Source organism: Ursus arctos, unplaced genomic scaffold (genome assembly GCF_023065955.2).
Source record: "Ursus arctos isolate Adak ecotype North America unplaced genomic scaffold, UrsArc2.0 scaffold_18, whole genome shotgun sequence".
Taxonomy (NCBI): domain Eukaryota; kingdom Metazoa; phylum Chordata; class Mammalia; order Carnivora; family Ursidae; genus Ursus; species Ursus arctos.
The window spans coordinates 60,435,428-60,451,728 of record NW_026622852.1 but is presented as its reverse complement, the minus strand read 5'-3'; the positions used below and the strand labels follow the sequence as shown (position 1 = coordinate 60,451,728).

The 16,301-nt window shown below is 57.3% G+C and overlaps 1 protein-coding gene across 1 annotated transcript in view; it reads left to right on the top strand.

Annotated features, from left to right (window-relative positions):
- PNPLA7 (patatin like phospholipase domain containing 7) overlaps nucleotides 1-16,062 on the top strand; it is a 68,149-nt gene extending 52,087 nt beyond the window's left edge. The window contains 15 exon segments of the mRNA XM_044380547.3: nucleotides 893-956; nucleotides 1,166-1,334; nucleotides 2,385-2,567; nucleotides 3,301-3,419; nucleotides 10,214-10,370; nucleotides 11,875-11,991; nucleotides 12,103-12,172; nucleotides 13,116-13,232; nucleotides 13,703-13,851; nucleotides 14,280-14,432; nucleotides 14,536-14,646; nucleotides 15,089-15,173; nucleotides 15,365-15,468; nucleotides 15,637-15,673; nucleotides 15,676-16,062. Coding sequence (XP_044236482.1) covers nucleotides 893-956; nucleotides 1,166-1,334; nucleotides 2,385-2,567; nucleotides 3,301-3,419; nucleotides 10,214-10,370; nucleotides 11,875-11,991; nucleotides 12,103-12,172; nucleotides 13,116-13,232; nucleotides 13,703-13,851; nucleotides 14,280-14,432; nucleotides 14,536-14,646; nucleotides 15,089-15,173; nucleotides 15,365-15,468; nucleotides 15,637-15,673; nucleotides 15,676-15,713 — 1,673 coding nt within the window. The 3' untranslated portion in view covers nucleotides 15,714-16,062.
- Nucleotides 16,063-16,301: the final 239 nt, after the last annotated feature.

Here is a 16,301-nt window from a genome sequence, read left to right as displayed (position 1 = left end):
GACACATCACTGCAGTGCCGGGCAGGGCCTGCCCTTGCAGGCCCACTATGCAGCCCAGCCCTAAGAGGTCTCCCTCCCTCTGTAGGACCCCTGCAGATGACCAACTAGAGCTTGTAGCCAGGAGTGCAGGCCCCCGATGGGATGAGCCCCCTCACCCCAAGCTCCTGAGAGGAGTTGCTTCCCTGCCACTGAAGTCCGAGGCACCTGTGTGTGCGCACTGGTCAGACCAGATAGCCACATCTCAGCTGGGGCACCATCATCGTAGGACACACCCCTATTTTGTGTGCCTCTAGGAAAGCAGATGCTGCCAGTTAGAATACAATGCAGTGATTTCTTAGGTCTCACCTTCTAACCGAAGCTCTCGGAGAGCTCTGCACAAGTGCAGGAATAAGAAGAAAGCCCACAGGACCTGTAGGCATTCTCCAGCCCAGGCTTGTGGGTGAGCCCCTGGTGACCTTTCTGTGGATTCTGATGCTGGCGCTCCTGGTTGGGCAGGCCCCGACGCCTGTGTCCATGGAGACATCATAGAGGAAAGATGCACGCTGATGTCAGAGACACAAGATGGGAAAGGATGTGCGTGTCCACATGGGTGAATACACCAATACACGTATTGAATCCAGCCAGCCTTGCTCATCTGGGCTTGGGGAATTCTGTATTATCTTGCGTTTTACAAGCTTCCCCTGCCCCCAACACACACACACACACACACACACACACACACACACAGTCTCAGTGTGGCAAAAATTTGAATCCTTCCTGTGCAGACAAGAAGACTGAGGTTCAGAGAACCCCACCACCACCTGTTGAGCTCTTGTCTGCAGGCCCTGGGGCTGCAGGTCCCGGGAGGTGGGCTGCCAGGACAGTTTTCAGTAGTTCGTGTTTGTGTTTTCAGGCCCCATCCTGCTGCTGACCAGTGACAACATAAAGCAGCGCCTTGGCTCCGCTGCTCTGGACAGGTACACCAGCCTCTGTGTGGGGAGCAGCCTGGCCAGCCCCAGCTCCCTGCTTGCAGCCGGTGCACGCACAGCCTTGCACTGCACCTTCCGTGTCTTCGTGCACACCTGGTGTTTGTGCCCCCCAACCCCCGTCCGCGGCCCCGGTGCCTGCACACCCCCATGTCTGTGCGTGCTCTAGCATCTGTGCCCCTCACGTGCGTGTCTTCCAGTATCCATGAGTACCGGCTGTCCAGCTGGCTGGGGCAGCAGGAGGACATCCACCGGATTGTGCTCTACCAGGCGGACAGCACGCTCACGCCTTGGACCCAGCGCTGCGTCCGGCAAGCTGACTGCGTCCTCATTGTGGGCCTGGGTGAGCAGGAACCCACGGTGGGCGAGGTGAGCTGCAGGCCTGCGGGTGGGCCTGGGGGGGGGGGCGGGGCCTCTGTGCGCGCGGCTGGCAGTGGGAGGGTGAGGCAGGCATGAGGGTGGTGGTGGCAGGGCTGCAGGCTGGGCGGGTCCTGGTCAGGGCCCACTCTCTTTATGCCCCTCTGTTTCTCTGTCTTTTCCTTTGAATAAAATATTTCAAGAACTCAGGAAAAGACATAATAAAAGGCAGTACCCAGATACCTGCCCTGCGTGTTTTGGAAACATTTTGCTGTATTCACCTCTGGTGGTTTTAGCACAAAGCAGGGCAGGTGCCCTGACGTGGCCCCCAGGGGGCCTCTTGTGAAGTTGAGTCTTTCCTGTTTTACTGTGAATGTATACGCACTGTTTTTAGGTCTAAATTTGATAAAAATAGTGTCCTATTTTATCTCACTTTGAAATGTCCTTTTTTCCTCAACACTTAGGTGTTTAAGCTTTATCCATATTGTTTCACTCATTTTTATGACTGTTTAGTTCCCTATTTGTGAGTGCCCCACCATCTGTCTGTTCTCAGCTGTGAAGTTACATCGTCGGCCCACTTTGTTTCCAGCTTCAAGGGTATGAAGTGTAGGCTGGCCATTCCTTCCGTGTACATTACGTTCCCTACCTCCTTCCTCTCTGACCCTGGGGCAGCTAAAGATCACCCGCCTCTGGAGCAAGTTCCTCTCCTGCAAGGAGAGGTGCAGAGGAGAGTGTTTGCAGATGCATCACTGCGAAGGTCGCAGCGTGTGCCCAGGAGGTGCTGTCAGAGCAGACGGGGGAGGCCCCTCCCCTCCTGTACACTCCCACAGCTCCCTGCAGCCACTCTTACCCAGCCCGGCGTGAAGCCGGCTCATGGCCAGGCAGACCCGGGGTCACAGCTTCGACAGCCACAGGGCAGAGCACGCCACCGCTGAGCCAGCCCACAGAACCGGGCTGCCACCCGCCAAGGCCCTGCCCTTGACCCTCCTGCCTGTGTGGGGCAGGTCAGTGGGGCCTCTGTGACAGCCGCCTCTGGCCTGCAGCTCTTCTGCTCTCCTGCAGCTGGAGCGGATGCTGGAGAGCACGGCCGTGCGCGCCCAGAAGCAGCTGGTGCTCCTGCACCGGGAGGACGGGCCGGCGCCCTCCCGCACCGTCGAGTGGCTGAACATGCGGAGCTGGTGCTCTGGCCACCTGCACCTCTGCTGCCCTCGCCGCGTCTTCTCCAGGAGAAGCATGCCCAAGCTGGTGAGGTCTGCGTGGTGGGCCGGGCCTGTGGAAGCTCCTGGCCTTCAGAACACAGCCCTCCTGACTTGCTGTGTGATTGAGTAGTGCATTTCCTTCCCATTCCCTCTGTAGTCTGAGCTCCTTGGGGAGCTGATGAGGGTGCCTTGCCTCTCTGTAAGCTCCCATTTGTAAGCTCGCATTTGCTTGAGCTTTGGTCTTTGGGAGCAGGACCTGGGAGATTGATGTAGCCCCCGTCCATCAGCAGGTGCCCGTCTTTGGGGTCGCAGAGGGGAGGCATGTAGCCTGACAGAGACATGCTGGCACACACGTACCTCCACAGGGAGCCAAGGGGGGAGGTTACAGAGCCTCCGCCCCGGGGGCTTGGGGGCTGGGCGCCCCAGAGGCTACCCACATGCCACAGCCTGCCTGGCCCCACGGCTCAGTGGACAGTGTCCTGACAGCCCATGCCCTGGAGCAGCGTCCACTCTGGGGGCTCTGTGGGGGGCTCTGTGGTCTCCTGCTAGGCCTGTGGGTATGTAGCCCAGCTGCCCACACTGCTCCCTCACCCACGTGCCCTGTAAGGGCTTCCTTCCAGGCAAGCCTGGGCACCATGGTGCTGCCAGGGTCAGTATCAGACAGACCCTGCTGTGCCCTGGAGAGGGCTTTGGGTCCGGAGTAGAGGAAACCACCCTGCTTAGGCCACAGTGTGTGGGACTTGGCCGAGCCCTTCCTGTCTGCTGGCCCTCTCTCTCAGGTGGAAATGTACCAGCGAGTCTTCCAGAGGCCCCCAGACCGGCACTCAGACTTCTCCCGCCTGGCTCGGGTGCTGACGGGCAACGCCATTGCCCTGGTGCTTGGGGGAGGTGGGGCAAGGTGAGTCCCCACCCCACCCCACTTGCAGCTGCTAGTGTGTGTGTGTGTGTGTGTGTGTGTCTGCGCACATGTGAGCTGATGAAGAGGCCTCTGAGCTTGTCCTAGGAGCAGTCCCCATAGATCGGCCCCACGCATGACCAAGCATTTTTCTGCACCTGGGTGCACCTTGCTAAGTAGTGCTCCCCATAGGCTGTCCCAGGTTTTGATGGTTACCAGTGCAGTCGAAGATTTGTGGCTTGTTCTAATAGTCTTTGCCAGAAGTGTCTGCTTGTCTGTTGGCCATTCGTGCCTCCTCTGAAAACTCTGTTCTTATCCTTTGCCAGTTTTTCCACTGGGCTCCGGGTGAGTTTCTTTCCATTTTAATACACACTTGACAGAGTGCTGGCCTCTTCTGCTTGCAAACCTAGTGCAGCGTTCTTGAGTTCTGTGGGCTCTGAGTTCCTTAAATGACTGCTACCCTGTGTTTGTCACTCTGGCCTTTGCCACCGTTCTCCTGAACTTAAAGAGGAATTTGTACCTGAGCAGAAGTGGAGCCTGGGGCCACCGTGAGGGGTGATGAGGCCCAGGCCTTCTGCTGGCGAACCAGATGCTCGTGGAAAGGCAGAGCAGTGCCTGCCACATCTGTGCTGGACCCCTGCCCCTCGGAGGGAGGGAGGAAGGGCAAGAGGCACCCGGGCTGGGTCCTGGGCTGGGGGTGCCCTGTGGGGTACAGTCCCTCACGCCCCCCTCTGGCCGAGTGAGGCACTCAGGGCCATCCCTGGGCAGGGCCTCCTGAGCACTTTGCATGACCACCGCCCTCTCTACCCTTGGCCCTGCTGCTGGTGCTGGCCTCTCCCCAGGGCCCAGGAGCAGGTTCCTGGCTCAGCAGCTCCAGTGTCCCGAGAACATCATTTTCAAAGTGAGCTGGAGGAGGGAGGAGGTCGGAAGAACTGAAGCCCCTTGGGAGTGCCGTGGCATGGGGGCAGGGGGCACCCTCCAAGGTATCTCCTGCTTGTGGAGCCAGACCTGTGCTCACTCCTGGCCAATTATGGTCAGAGATGTGGTCCAGCCTGGAGGCCAAGGAGGACCCAGACCTTCTTGTCTAGAAAGGACCAGGATAGTGTAGAGGAGCATGTCGGAGCCCACTCTCTGCACTTACCCACCTGGAAGCCTCGGAGGCCTGGAGTCTTGCCCGAGGCCCTTAGGACAGGACAGAGGGTGGACACACAGCCCCCACCCCGGCTCACTCCCGGACGTGGCCTGGCCTGGCGACGCAGCAAGTGCTCTGTGCTCACCTGTCTGATGTGACCCTCCTCTTGTGCTTGTGCTTGGAAGCTGAGCCAGTGGGCCTAGAGAACCAGATGATCAGCCTAATGTCGCTACACTGAAGGCGAGAGCCAGGCTGCTGCTGTGGGGCTAGGACAGTCAGGTGGCCCCACTCGGACCTGGTTTGCAGGCGTGCTCAAAGCATGTTCAATGAAAATTTAGTTTTAGTCAAAATAACACTGAGTTTACAAGCCACGTGGCCGTCTGCTCAGGCAGTCCTCTGCCCGTCTTGCCCGACCCCAAGTCCACAGGTGCCCCAGGACCGTCACCTGCATCTGCATTTCCCAGTGGCGTTCCTGTTCCACTTGTTTGGTTTTTTCAGTTTATCTGTCCATCCATCCTTCATCTACTTACCATCTGTCGTCCGTCCGTCCGCCCATCCATCCATCCTCTATCTTCTGTCTCTCAGTCCATCTCCCTCCTCCCCACTCACGGTCCCAGTATGGTTCCCGCGCTGGTCCCGCAGCTCGTCCCTGCATCTCTTACTCTGACGGTGTGGCGCTCCTTCGGCACAAGGTCGTGCCTCACTGCACAGGTGTAGCTGGGTGCCCTTCCTCGTAGCTGCCGTTCGCTGTTTCCTGGGTGTCGCAGATCGGTGCCCGGACCACCCCTGGAGCGTCCGCCTCCTGTCGGTGTGCTCGCCACCGTCCCGAGCAGCCTCTGCTTCACCGTGTGTGAGAGTCCCCCCCACACACACACCTCCCACCACCTCTGGGCTCTGCTGGTTCCTTTCCAGTCCGGCTGCTGGGACGTGGTCTTGGAGTTTCCCTTCACTGTCATCCGGGGACCTGCCTTTGTCCCTCCTGCATTAAGCTCATTTTCTGGATTCCACGCCTCCCTCTTTCCTGACACATTCCTGATTTGGGTAGCGTTCCTGCTTTACACATTTCCTTAAGAGAAGATGTTTGGGAAGCAAAAGTTTTAAGACCCTGCGTAGCCAGAAAATGTCCTCGGTGATGATTTGGGTGTGGAATCCAAGCTGGAAGTAATTTTCCCTGAGAATTTCTAAGGGATGCTGCCATTGTCTTTCGAGCTTCCAGTGTCCCTGTGATGCCCGGTGCTGCTTCATTCCTGAGGCCTGTTTTCCCTCTGGAAGCTGTGGGAGGGTCTCTTAGTTCCTGTCCCTGCAGGGACTTGGCCACGTGTCTTGGGAGCAGTCCATCCAACGACTGCACTGAGGGGGGCCCCAGGGGCCCTTCCAAATTTGGAAATCATGAACTTCAGCCCTGGGGAATGTTCTATGATGTTCCCCCACCCTGGGCTCTGTCCTCTGTTCGTGGGGCTTCTGACGCCCGGTCAGGCATCTGAGATGGGCTCCCAAGCTCTCCTGTCTTTCCTCGCCCTCATTTTCCATCTTTGTCTTTTTGTTCTGCTTTCCAGGTGATTTTTCTCAAATAGATCTTCTAAAATATTTCTAATGTCTGGGGCGCCTGGGTGGCTCAGTCAGTGAAGTGTCTTCCTTCAGCTCAGGTCATGATCCCAGAGTCCTGGGATCGAGCCCCACGGTGGGCTCTCTGCCCATCGGGGAGCCTGCTTCTCCCTCTCCCTCTCCCTGCCGCCCCTGTTTGTGCGCGCTCTCTCTCTGTCAAATAAATAAAGTCTTTAAAAAACCCTTAAAACATATTTCGAATGTCTGAGTGCTTTTTCCATGGTTTTCTCTCTTTGCTCCTCAAGTGCGATGCTGACTTTCTCTGAGAATACTCACGCAGGTGTCCCGCTTGCCTCGCTTTTCTGCTCCGTGCGGGCTTGCGTCTGGCTTTGCTCTCTCAGCCCGCCGTGTGAGGCCACATCAGCGGTACCACGGAGCGCGTTCCACCGTCTGCCACACTCTGCTTACCCCGCTCCTGGCCATGGTCACTTGAGTTATTATGGGGGAAATGGCTGTGAGTGTTTTTGCACAAATCTCTGTGTGCTGTTCTTTCCTCTTGGGCACATACCTGCTCATGGGGCTCATTTTACACTCTACGCCCCCCCCACCAACGACGTCTAACGTTCAGGCATTTTTGCCGACCCTTGGTATTATCAGGATTTTGAATTGTAATTCCTGTGCCGGGAGGCCTCTCCCTGGGGACTAATGATGTCATATGCTTGCTGGCCATTTGTGTCTCGTTTCCTAGCACCTACGTTCCTTACTCATGTTTAACTGGTGGTTTGCCTTTTATTATTGATTCAGAGGAATTATTTATATAGTCTGAACACAAGTTTTTTGCCAGATATATTTATTGCTAATTTTCTCAGTTTTTGATTTTCATTTTCTCAATGATATTTCTTTTTTTTCCTTAAGTTTTTTTTTTAAAGATTTTATTTATTTATTTGACAGAGAGAGACAGCCAGTGAGAGAGGGAACACAAGCAGGGGGAGTGAGAGAGGGAGAAGCAGGCTTCCCGCCGAACAGGGAGCCCGATGTGGGGCTCGATCCCAGGACCCCGGGATCACGCCCTGAGCCAAAGGCAGATGCTTAACTACTGAGCCACCCAGGCGCTCCTCTCAATGGCATTTCTTTGATGAACAGTTTTTAGTTTTGATGAAGTGTGATTTTCCATTTTTATGGTTACTGCTACTGGTGTTCTGAGCACCCTTGCGTGTCCCGAGGTCACAAAGGCATTCTGTCTTGTTCTGTGTGTCTAGCTTGTACGTTCAGGTCTGTGACTCGCCTAATGTTTCTTGTGACAGTCGAGGCCGTTTTGTAGCCACACCTGTGGCTGAAGACTTTCCCTCCCATGAGGTCGCCAGGGTGGCTGTCACCCACATGGCTCTGCTGTGACCGTGACGGGGCTCTGTCATGTGTGTCCTTCAGGACACACCATGCTGCCTCAGCTGCCTTGTGGCAAATCTTGACTTCACACTCTACACATCCTTCTGTTTTGTTTGTTTTCTTTCCAGAATTGTCTTTGGCTCCTTTAGGTGCTTTGTGCTGCCATATAAATTCTTTAAAATCAGCTAAGTATCTCATAGGATTTTTTTTTCCTGTTGTAAATGTCATCTTTTACATTTCAGTTTCAAAGTGTCGCTGCCAATACATAGAAACACGATTGATATTTGTACCTTGATACTGTATCTTACAACCTTGCTAAATTCACTCATACTAGTAACTTTTTACCGGTTTTTTTGTTTTGTTTTGTTTTGTTTTTTTGCATTTCCTGTATACAAGTTATGTCTTTTGGGAATAAAGGCAATTTTTCTCTTTCTTTCCAAAATATGTTTATGTCTTTTGTTTCTTCTTCTTGCCTAATTGCTGTGGGAGGGAACGCGTTTGCTCTTGTCATTGAGTGTGAGCTTGGCTGCAGGTGTTCCCGTCTGTCAGGTCGAGGAGGTGCCCCTGTATCCGTAGCTCGCTGAGGGTGCGTCTTGAGTGGTGGCTTTTGTGTATCTGTTCAGGTGGTGAATCACACTGATTTTTAAATAAAAACAAACATTGTATTCTCAGGATAGACCCATTTTCCCACAGTGTGCTGTTCGGTTTACATATTACTGGACCCCCTTGAATCTGAGTGCACTTGTCCTTTCTTGAAATGCGTGTAGGTTTGTTCGCTTGCTTCAAAATTGAGTTGGAAAGTGCTTCTTCTTTTCCTATTTTCTGAAATTTTTATGTAAGAGCTGTGCTACTCTTCCCTATATGTGTTCAGTAGCGTTCACTAGTAAAACCATCTGGACATAAAATTTTCTTTGTGGAGATTTAAAAGTTAAAGGCTCAGTTATGTTGATGGTTATAGTACGATTCAGATTTTCTCGTATCAGGTTTGGCAAGTGTTGCTGTTCTAGGAACATGTCCATTTTATCTGAATTTCTCCTACTCAGGCGTGAGGTTCACACCTACTTCTCACTGTTTTAACCGGAGCATCTCTGCAGATCTGCCCTTTCTCACTCCTGACACCCCTCCCTCCGAGCTGGTCCTCGCTCCGGTGTGTTTTCGGTTCCTGAATTTCTGCTCTTATCTGTATTATTTCCATAATTTGACCTGTTTGATTTAAGCTGTTCTTGTCCTAAGTTACGGGTGGTGGGTGTTGTGTCGTGACCTCAGAGGACAGAGAGGCAGCCCACCTGCACTGCACCTGTGCCCGCAGTTTGCCTTCTGTTCTCAGGCTGCTTGGAACTTTCTTTCTGCCTTGGGTTTCCAGCAACGTGGGAGTTGGGGTTCACGGTGCTCCTTTAATCTGAGGCTTGAAGTCGAAGACCACTGTCTGTCTTTCCAGATGTGGCTTCTGCCCCATCCCCTTCTTCTCTTTCTGGGCTCCTCTGCCGACTCCCACACGTTCTCTAGGTGCCTGGACGTCCGTTCTGGGGCGTGGTCTTCACGGCCACCATCCTCAGTGAGCACCCTTTTCTACCCTGTGTTCAGGGGGCTCTCTTCAGTGTGCCTGGCCCACTGCCTACCCCGCCGATTGCATTCTTCATGTCAGACGCCGTATCTCCGCTTCTAAAGTTGCTGTTTGGCCCTGTCTTACAGTTTTTCAGTTCTGTGCCAAATTATCAGTCTTGTCTTTAATTTCTGGAAATGTTTTTTAGGTTTATGCCTGAGTATTCAATTTTTTGTGGTGATACTAAATACTTTTTTTAGTAGTATTAAAATATGCATGCCATAAAATTTACCATTTTGAATATTGTCGACTGTAAAATTTGGTACCATTAAGTACATTCATGGTGTTGTGCCAACATCACTGTTCATCACCAGAACGTTCCATCTTCCCAAACTGAACCTCTGCCCAGTCCCACCACCCCTGGCCCCAGCCCCTGTTCTCCACTGTGTCCATGAGCTCGATCCCTCCCAGGCCCTCAAGTGAGGGGAGTCCTTGTCCTTCTGGCATCTTTCACTCAGCGGAAGGGGCTCACATTGGTCCACGTGGTGGCCTGTGTCAGAATTCCCTTCCTTTCCGAGCCAAGCCACGTCCCTGGCACGTGTATGTAGCACTTTGCGTACTCGTTGACCCATCAGGCATGCAGGCTGCTAACCCCTTTGGCCCCTGGGACTTGCTGGGCACGGTTGTTTGGAGCCTGTGTCCTGTCTGTGTTGCCGGGCTCCCTCTGGGCCCACCTCTGTTGCTTGTTTCCTCCTGGCCGTGGTCATGTGGCCTGTTCCCTGGGACTGGCGACTTTGGGGGATCGTAGATGAGAAACAGGAACAGTGGTGTGAGGCTCAGAGCGATGGCTTCAGCCACACGCTGGCTTTCCTGTCCCTGTGGGGGCTCGTCCATGTCCCCTCCCCAGCCCCCTGTGGTGTTGCCTTTCGGGCATTTATCAGAACCCCCTTCTGGTGGGGCTCGGTGTGTCTCCCACCCTCCTGAGTCTGTGCAAAGCCTCTTCAGCTTCGTGTCCCAGTAGTGTCCACGGGGTTGTGTCTTTGCCCGTTTCCTGTGATTGTGCAAGAGGCAGGCACTGAGGAGGAGGGGGTGGCTTGGGAGGACCATCTCTGGCGCCTTTGCCAGCGCATGGCAGGTTCCTGTCCCTGGAGACGGTGCTTTACCTCTGCTGTGTGCTCCTGGTTGGTGTAGAGGCTGTGCCCAGGTCGGCATCATCCGGGCCCTGACGGAGTGTGGCATCCCTGTGGACATGGTTGGAGGGACGTCCATCGGGGCCTTCATGGGCGCCCTGTACTCGGAGGAGCGGAACTACAGCCAGATACGGATCCGGGCCAAGCAGTGGGCTGAGGTGAGGGGCCTCTGCCCTCCCGGGAGCTCAGCACCAGGTTCCTGTGGTGCTGCGGGAGCAGGACGACATTGGGACCTTGGGCCCCTGCTCACGGCTTTGTGGGGCTCTGGCCTCAGAGCGGGGTTTGTGGGTTGGGGGGGAATGAGGTGCACAGAGCAAGTAAGGACATCCAAGTTGGGGGTTTGGTTCTGGTTGGCGTCTGGTCTTAATTTATAAAGGTGACTGAGGACGACATGGAGAGGTTAGTGCCAATGGAAGGAAGATCTAATGTTACTGTAGTTCAGCTGAGGGTCCGGTCACAGGCCAGGCAGACATTTCCCTTCCCCACCTCTGCTGGTCTGGCACAGATGTGGGAATGGCCACAGAACTTTGGGCCTGCTGCCCCCACTGTCCTCACTGTGCGTTGGGTCATGGGACCCTGCTGGGAGGCCACTTGGCAAGCAGGGTGGGATGGATCCTGTCCAGGCTGTCCTCTGTCCCTGCCTTTCTGAGGGAGCCTTTGGCCTCCTGCCACGGTGAGGGAGGTGGTGGTGGTGGGGGCCGCCAGCTTGGCTCTGCAGGCTCTCTGGTGCTAGACAGGGGCTTCTTCAGGAGTGAGGACCCTGGGGGTGCCACACTGTCCTGAGTCCCTGTCCTCCAGCAGCGCACTTGTCCCCTCTGCTTGTCCTGCTGTCCTGCTTATCTTTCTGTTCATCTCAGTGTGAGCACGCTGGGGGGCAGCTCACCCTCAGCTGGGGCCCGCCTCATGTATGGCCTGTGCTCTGGGCTTTTCCATCTCAGCTTCTGTCTGCACAGAGGCAGGGAGGATCTTTCCTCTCCATCCCCGACCCTTAAGAAGTCAGGCAGCCTTGAGCCCGGGCATTCTTGGGGCAAGGCCAGTGCTGCCTGCCCAGTCACTTGTCCTGCTCCGTGCAGGTCTAAATGGCCGCCATCTTCACTGGGGAAGGATGGGCCTCAGTCCCACCAGGGAGAGAGATTTGGGGGTCTTTGGCAGAAAGGGCTCTCGACAGACCCACTCCTTCACGGAGCCCTATGCAGTTTCTGCCGTGGCGGAATGTGGAGGTTCACCCCAAGCATGCTGGGGCAGGGCAGCTCCTCCTCCTGGGGAAATCAACAGGTCTTACTGCTCTTGGGGACCTCAGCAGGGAGCTGTCTTGATCACTCACCTACCAGTGTTGGTCCTGGACTGAGCTTTGTCCTGAACTCTCGCCTCCCCTGCCCACTGAGCAGGCAGTGAGAGCCAGGCGTCAGTGGCCATCCTCATAGGACCCCCAAGCCCTGCTGCTCACACTCTGGCATCCGTCCCCCAGAGACCCTTCAGGACGGTTCCCAGACACCCTTGTTCTGTTCACGGGAAGCACACACGTGTGCTGGGTCCCTGCTCCCTTCCCAGATTTGGGCTCCCGGCTGGGTCCCATGGGATCATCCACTGTCCATGCCAGCAGGTGGGGAGTGTGAACCCCTCATCCTCTGCAGCGGTCTCATGTGTGCCCTGCCCACTCAGGACATGACGTCGATGGTGAAGACCGTGCTGGACCTGACCTACCCTATCACGTCCATGTTCTCGGGGGCCGGCTTTAACAGCAGCATCTGTAGCGTCTTCAAGGACCGGCAGATCGAGGTGCCCCCCCCAAGCAGGGACCTCCCTCATCCCCTCGAGCCTCCAGACCTGCAGGGTCGAGGGCTGGCGGTGGGGGAGGAAGGCCCTCTGAGTCCTGCCGTCCCCTTGCAGGACCTGTGGATCCCCTACTTCACCATCACCACAGACATCACGGCCTCTGCTATGCGCGTCCACACGGACGGTGAGCACCTCCTCCTTGGGTTCCCCTTGATACGGGCTCAGACACGCACAGGGCACAGCTCCCCCCTCTCGGGGCTGTGTGGCTCAGGGGAGGGCTATTGAAGGACCAGCTCAGCGGGGGCAGGGGGCGGGCAGGCAGAGAACCTGGCAGCTCCATGAACTAGAGGAAGCACCAAGATGACCCAGAGGAGACAAGGAGCTCAGGGAGGTCTGAACCCAGAGAGGATCCTGCCATGAGTGTGAGAGAAACGGGTAGGGACAGAACCAAGAGTCTGGAAGCACCCAGAAGCCCACACTGGACCCAGAAAGGTGGCGATAACAATGTGAACTGAGAGTGGAGAGGAGTAGGGCGAAGGGCACACTCATGGGGGGGGGGGGCGTGGGGCGAAGGGCACGCTCAGGCTGGGGGCGCACGGCAAAGGGCACACTCGGGCCAGGGGGCGCGCTGCAAAGGGCACATGCAGGGCATGTGTTTTGTGCGCTCAGATCAGCAGTTGGTGGTCTGGGGACCGTGAGAAGGCCAGTGCGTGGGTGGCAGCTGAGGGCCCTTTTCCAGGGCAAAGTGGTTTGTGAGCTGAGTGTGTGTGTCTCTTTGGACGTGAGTTCCCACTCACAGAAGGGGCTCACAGAAGGCTGTGGCACACAGAGCAGAAAGTGGGGAGACTGCAGAACCAGCCAGGGCTCCCTTGGGGCTCTCACCTTCCCCCTACCCTCTCCATGGAGAGAGCCTACCTTGTAGAGAAGGGAAAACAAGGGGTGTGTCTGTCCAGGCCTGGTGCCATCCACCAGACGTCGGACGTGCAGACTTGCGGACCCCATGCTGGCAGGGCTCTGAGCCAAGGGTCCAGGGCAAGAACCCACTGTGGGCAGCGAAAGGCTCCCCTCCTGCCCCTGGCAGGCTCTGGTGACCTCCCCACCCCCACTGCCCTGCAACTCCCTCCCAGGCTCCCTGTGGAGGTACGTGCGTGCCAGCATGTCTCTGTCAGGCTACATGCCTCCCCTCTGCGACCCCAAAGACGGACACCTGCTGATGGACGGGGGCTACATCAACAACCTCCCAGGTACTGCCCCCACCCCTGCCGCAGCCACCGTCCACGCCCAGGAGGGCCGGTGGCACACGTTTTCCCAGCGAACACGCACAGGCCCTTGCAGACACGTGCCCTGTGCACACACGCCTGGGCATCGTGTGCTCCAGCATATGGCCCTGTTTGTCAGCTCAGCAGCGCTCAGAACAAGGGCCAAGCAGAGGAGCCGAGAGCAATTATGTCCCATCTGTGCCCACAGTTGGAACTAACTGCCAGAAACTGCCAGGGTTGTTGTGGGTGAGGCCCCTCCCTTGGGCACACTTGTCACCTGTTGGACAGTTCTGTGCATTAGGCTGCCCCTCTGCAGGCTCAGGAGTGACACTGGACAGGAGACCCTCTGGCCCTTGCAGGCTCTATCTGTCTATGCCTCCCGCCCCCCAGCCCTGCTCCCACCTGGGGCTCTGCATGCCTATCCTGGGTGGTGACCAAGGCTGTCTTCTCCCCAGCGGATGTGGCCAGGTCTATGGGGGCAAAGGTGGTGATTGCCATTGACGTGGGCAGCCAGGACGAGACGGACCTCACCAACTATGGCGATGCACTGTCTGGATGGTGGCTGCTGTGGAAGCGCTGGAACCCCTTGGCCACAAAAGTTAAGGTGGGGGCATAGCTCTGCACAGTGCCCAGGCAGCCAAGTGCTCCTCTGTGGCTTCTCTGTGGCTCCTCTGTGGCTTCTGTCCCCAAGATGGGCATCGTGGTGCTGCCCACCAAATGCCTCCTGTGGGCAGAGGACGGTTGTAGCACATTCCGGGCTCCAAGGCCAACGGGGCTGCAGTCACTTGCTCACGTCCTTGCCAGGGATCCTTCCTGGACCAGCTCTGGGGAAAGGGGACAGGCCCACTACCCACCAGGATCCACCTCCAGGAGGGCACCTGCCCTCCTCCCAGGCCTAGCAGAGATGTATCTTCCCTTGGGAGAGGGGTCGGTGAGGGCCAGGGTGCGAGACACGGGCAGCTGTGCCCGGACGGGGTCCATGGGGCCGTGTGGGGCCCATAGAGCCTCGCTCAGATGCTGCGACGGCAGCAGGTGTTGAACATGGCGGAGATCCAGACACGCCTGGCCTACGTGTGCTGCGTCCGGCAGCTGGAGATGGTGAAGAACAGTGAGTACTGTGAGTACCTGCGTCCCCCCATCGATAGCTACGGCACTCTGGACTTCGGCAAGTTCAACGAGATTTGCGTGAGTGCGTCTGGGGTGCGGAAGGCCTGCCTGCCTTCACTTCTGAGCTCAGAAGTGGGGCCTCCTGACACCTGGTCCCAGGGTTCCTGGTGTGTTTGTGCAGGAAGTGGGGTACCAGCATGGGCGGACCGTGTTTGACATCTGGGTTCGGAGTGGTGTGCTGGAAAAGATGCTACAGGACCGACAGGGGACAAGCAAGATGAAGGCATGTGATGTGAGTGCCGGAGCTAGCGCCCCTCTTTCCCTTCCTGCCTCCGTGGACCTCAGAGGTGCAGGGCTCCCTGCGGCCTGCAGTACTTTGGCACAGCCCCTTAGCTGCTCGGGCCTCTGGCACTCCCCCAGGGACCAGAAGACGAGGGCAGGGGTGTGGCCCTTTGGGAGCTATCTCTTGACCTCTGCCCTGGCATCCCTCTTTTTGCCCCACTTTGGCTCTCTGCTGCTCATGGTGGGAGAGGATGGGGGTTTGCTCAGGCCTCTGCTCATCTTTCACGCCCCTGCCCCATGTGCTCCAGGGGTCTGGGCACCGCAGGAGGCTACGACCACAGAGGGTTGCAGGGAGTGAGGCTGGGGACCTGGCCAGGCAGCCAAGGGCTGTGGCCTGGGCACCAAGGGAGCTGTGGCCTTGGCCATATGTCTCTTCCACCTCGGCCCTCCAGGTCCTCACCTGCCCCAACGCCTCCTTCACTGACCTTGCCGAGATTGTGTCACGCATTGAGCCCGCCAAAGTAGCCACGGTGGACGGTGAGTTGAACGCTCAGGACATGCACCCGCATAGCTGAGGGTGCTGTTGGCAGCGTCTGCTTCTAACCCTTGGCACGCCCAACAAGCCGCCCTGGCTGCCAGGCTCCCTCTAGCAGCCCTGGGGCCTGATGACCCCCTAGCACGGCCCCTACCCTCAGGAGGGGAACAACACAGCCCTCCCCTCTGCCCAGACGAGTCTGACTACCAGACCGAGTACGAGGAGGAGCTGCCAGATGGCCCCAAGGATGCCTATGCTGACTTCCAGAGTGCCCCGGCCCACGTGGGCTCGGACTCGGTGAGCTGCCCGCACCTGCCTGTGCCCCTGGGCTGAGTCAGGTCTGAGGGCTCCAAGCAGGCCCGCTGCTCCCTCCCTGCTGCCCTGCAGCACAGAGCCAGAGAAACCTGGCCCAGGGTCAGCCCTCCAGGCTCACCCCCACCGTGACGTTGTGCTGTTTGCTTCCAGGAGGACGAGTCCTCGCTTCGGCACCGGAACCCCAGTCTGGCTTCCCAGAGCTGCCTCCGGACTCCTCCTACCCCTAGCACTTTGACCAAGATGGGTGGAGGTCTCCACTCAGAAGCACCCTAGAGACCATCTGCTGTGGGCCTCCCTCAGAGACCCTGGTTCCTGGGGCTCTTCCCCAGCCCACTGGGAAGACCGCCTGGGGCCTAGGGCGCCGTGCGCCACTGAGTCCAGCTTCTCCTGTGCTGGAGCCCAAGCTGCGCTGGGCGCCTCCCGGCCGCTCTGCCCTGGCAGCTTCTGGTGGGGTGCTCAGTCCTGGCGCCCTCCGTGCACACAGCAGTCCCAGGGGCTGTTCCCCGAGGCCTCTGAGAGATGTTGGAGGCCCTGGTGCATCCGCTTGATGTGTCAATAAAGGTAGATCTGACTGTGTGTGGACATGTCCCTCGCCAAGGCCCCTATGGCAGAGAGCAACACGAGGGGCCTAACGGGAGCCGGGGAGCAGCTCCAGCCCTCATCACTGGTCCGCTGGGGGGTGGGGGTGGAGGGCGCATCCCTGAGTCCCGGCGGGGTGTGGCATCACCTGTCACCATGTGGGGACCCCAAGCACGCCTGTGCAACAACTGACCCCCAGGGTCCGCATGGTGCTGGGGAGCCCCCGAACCAAGGAG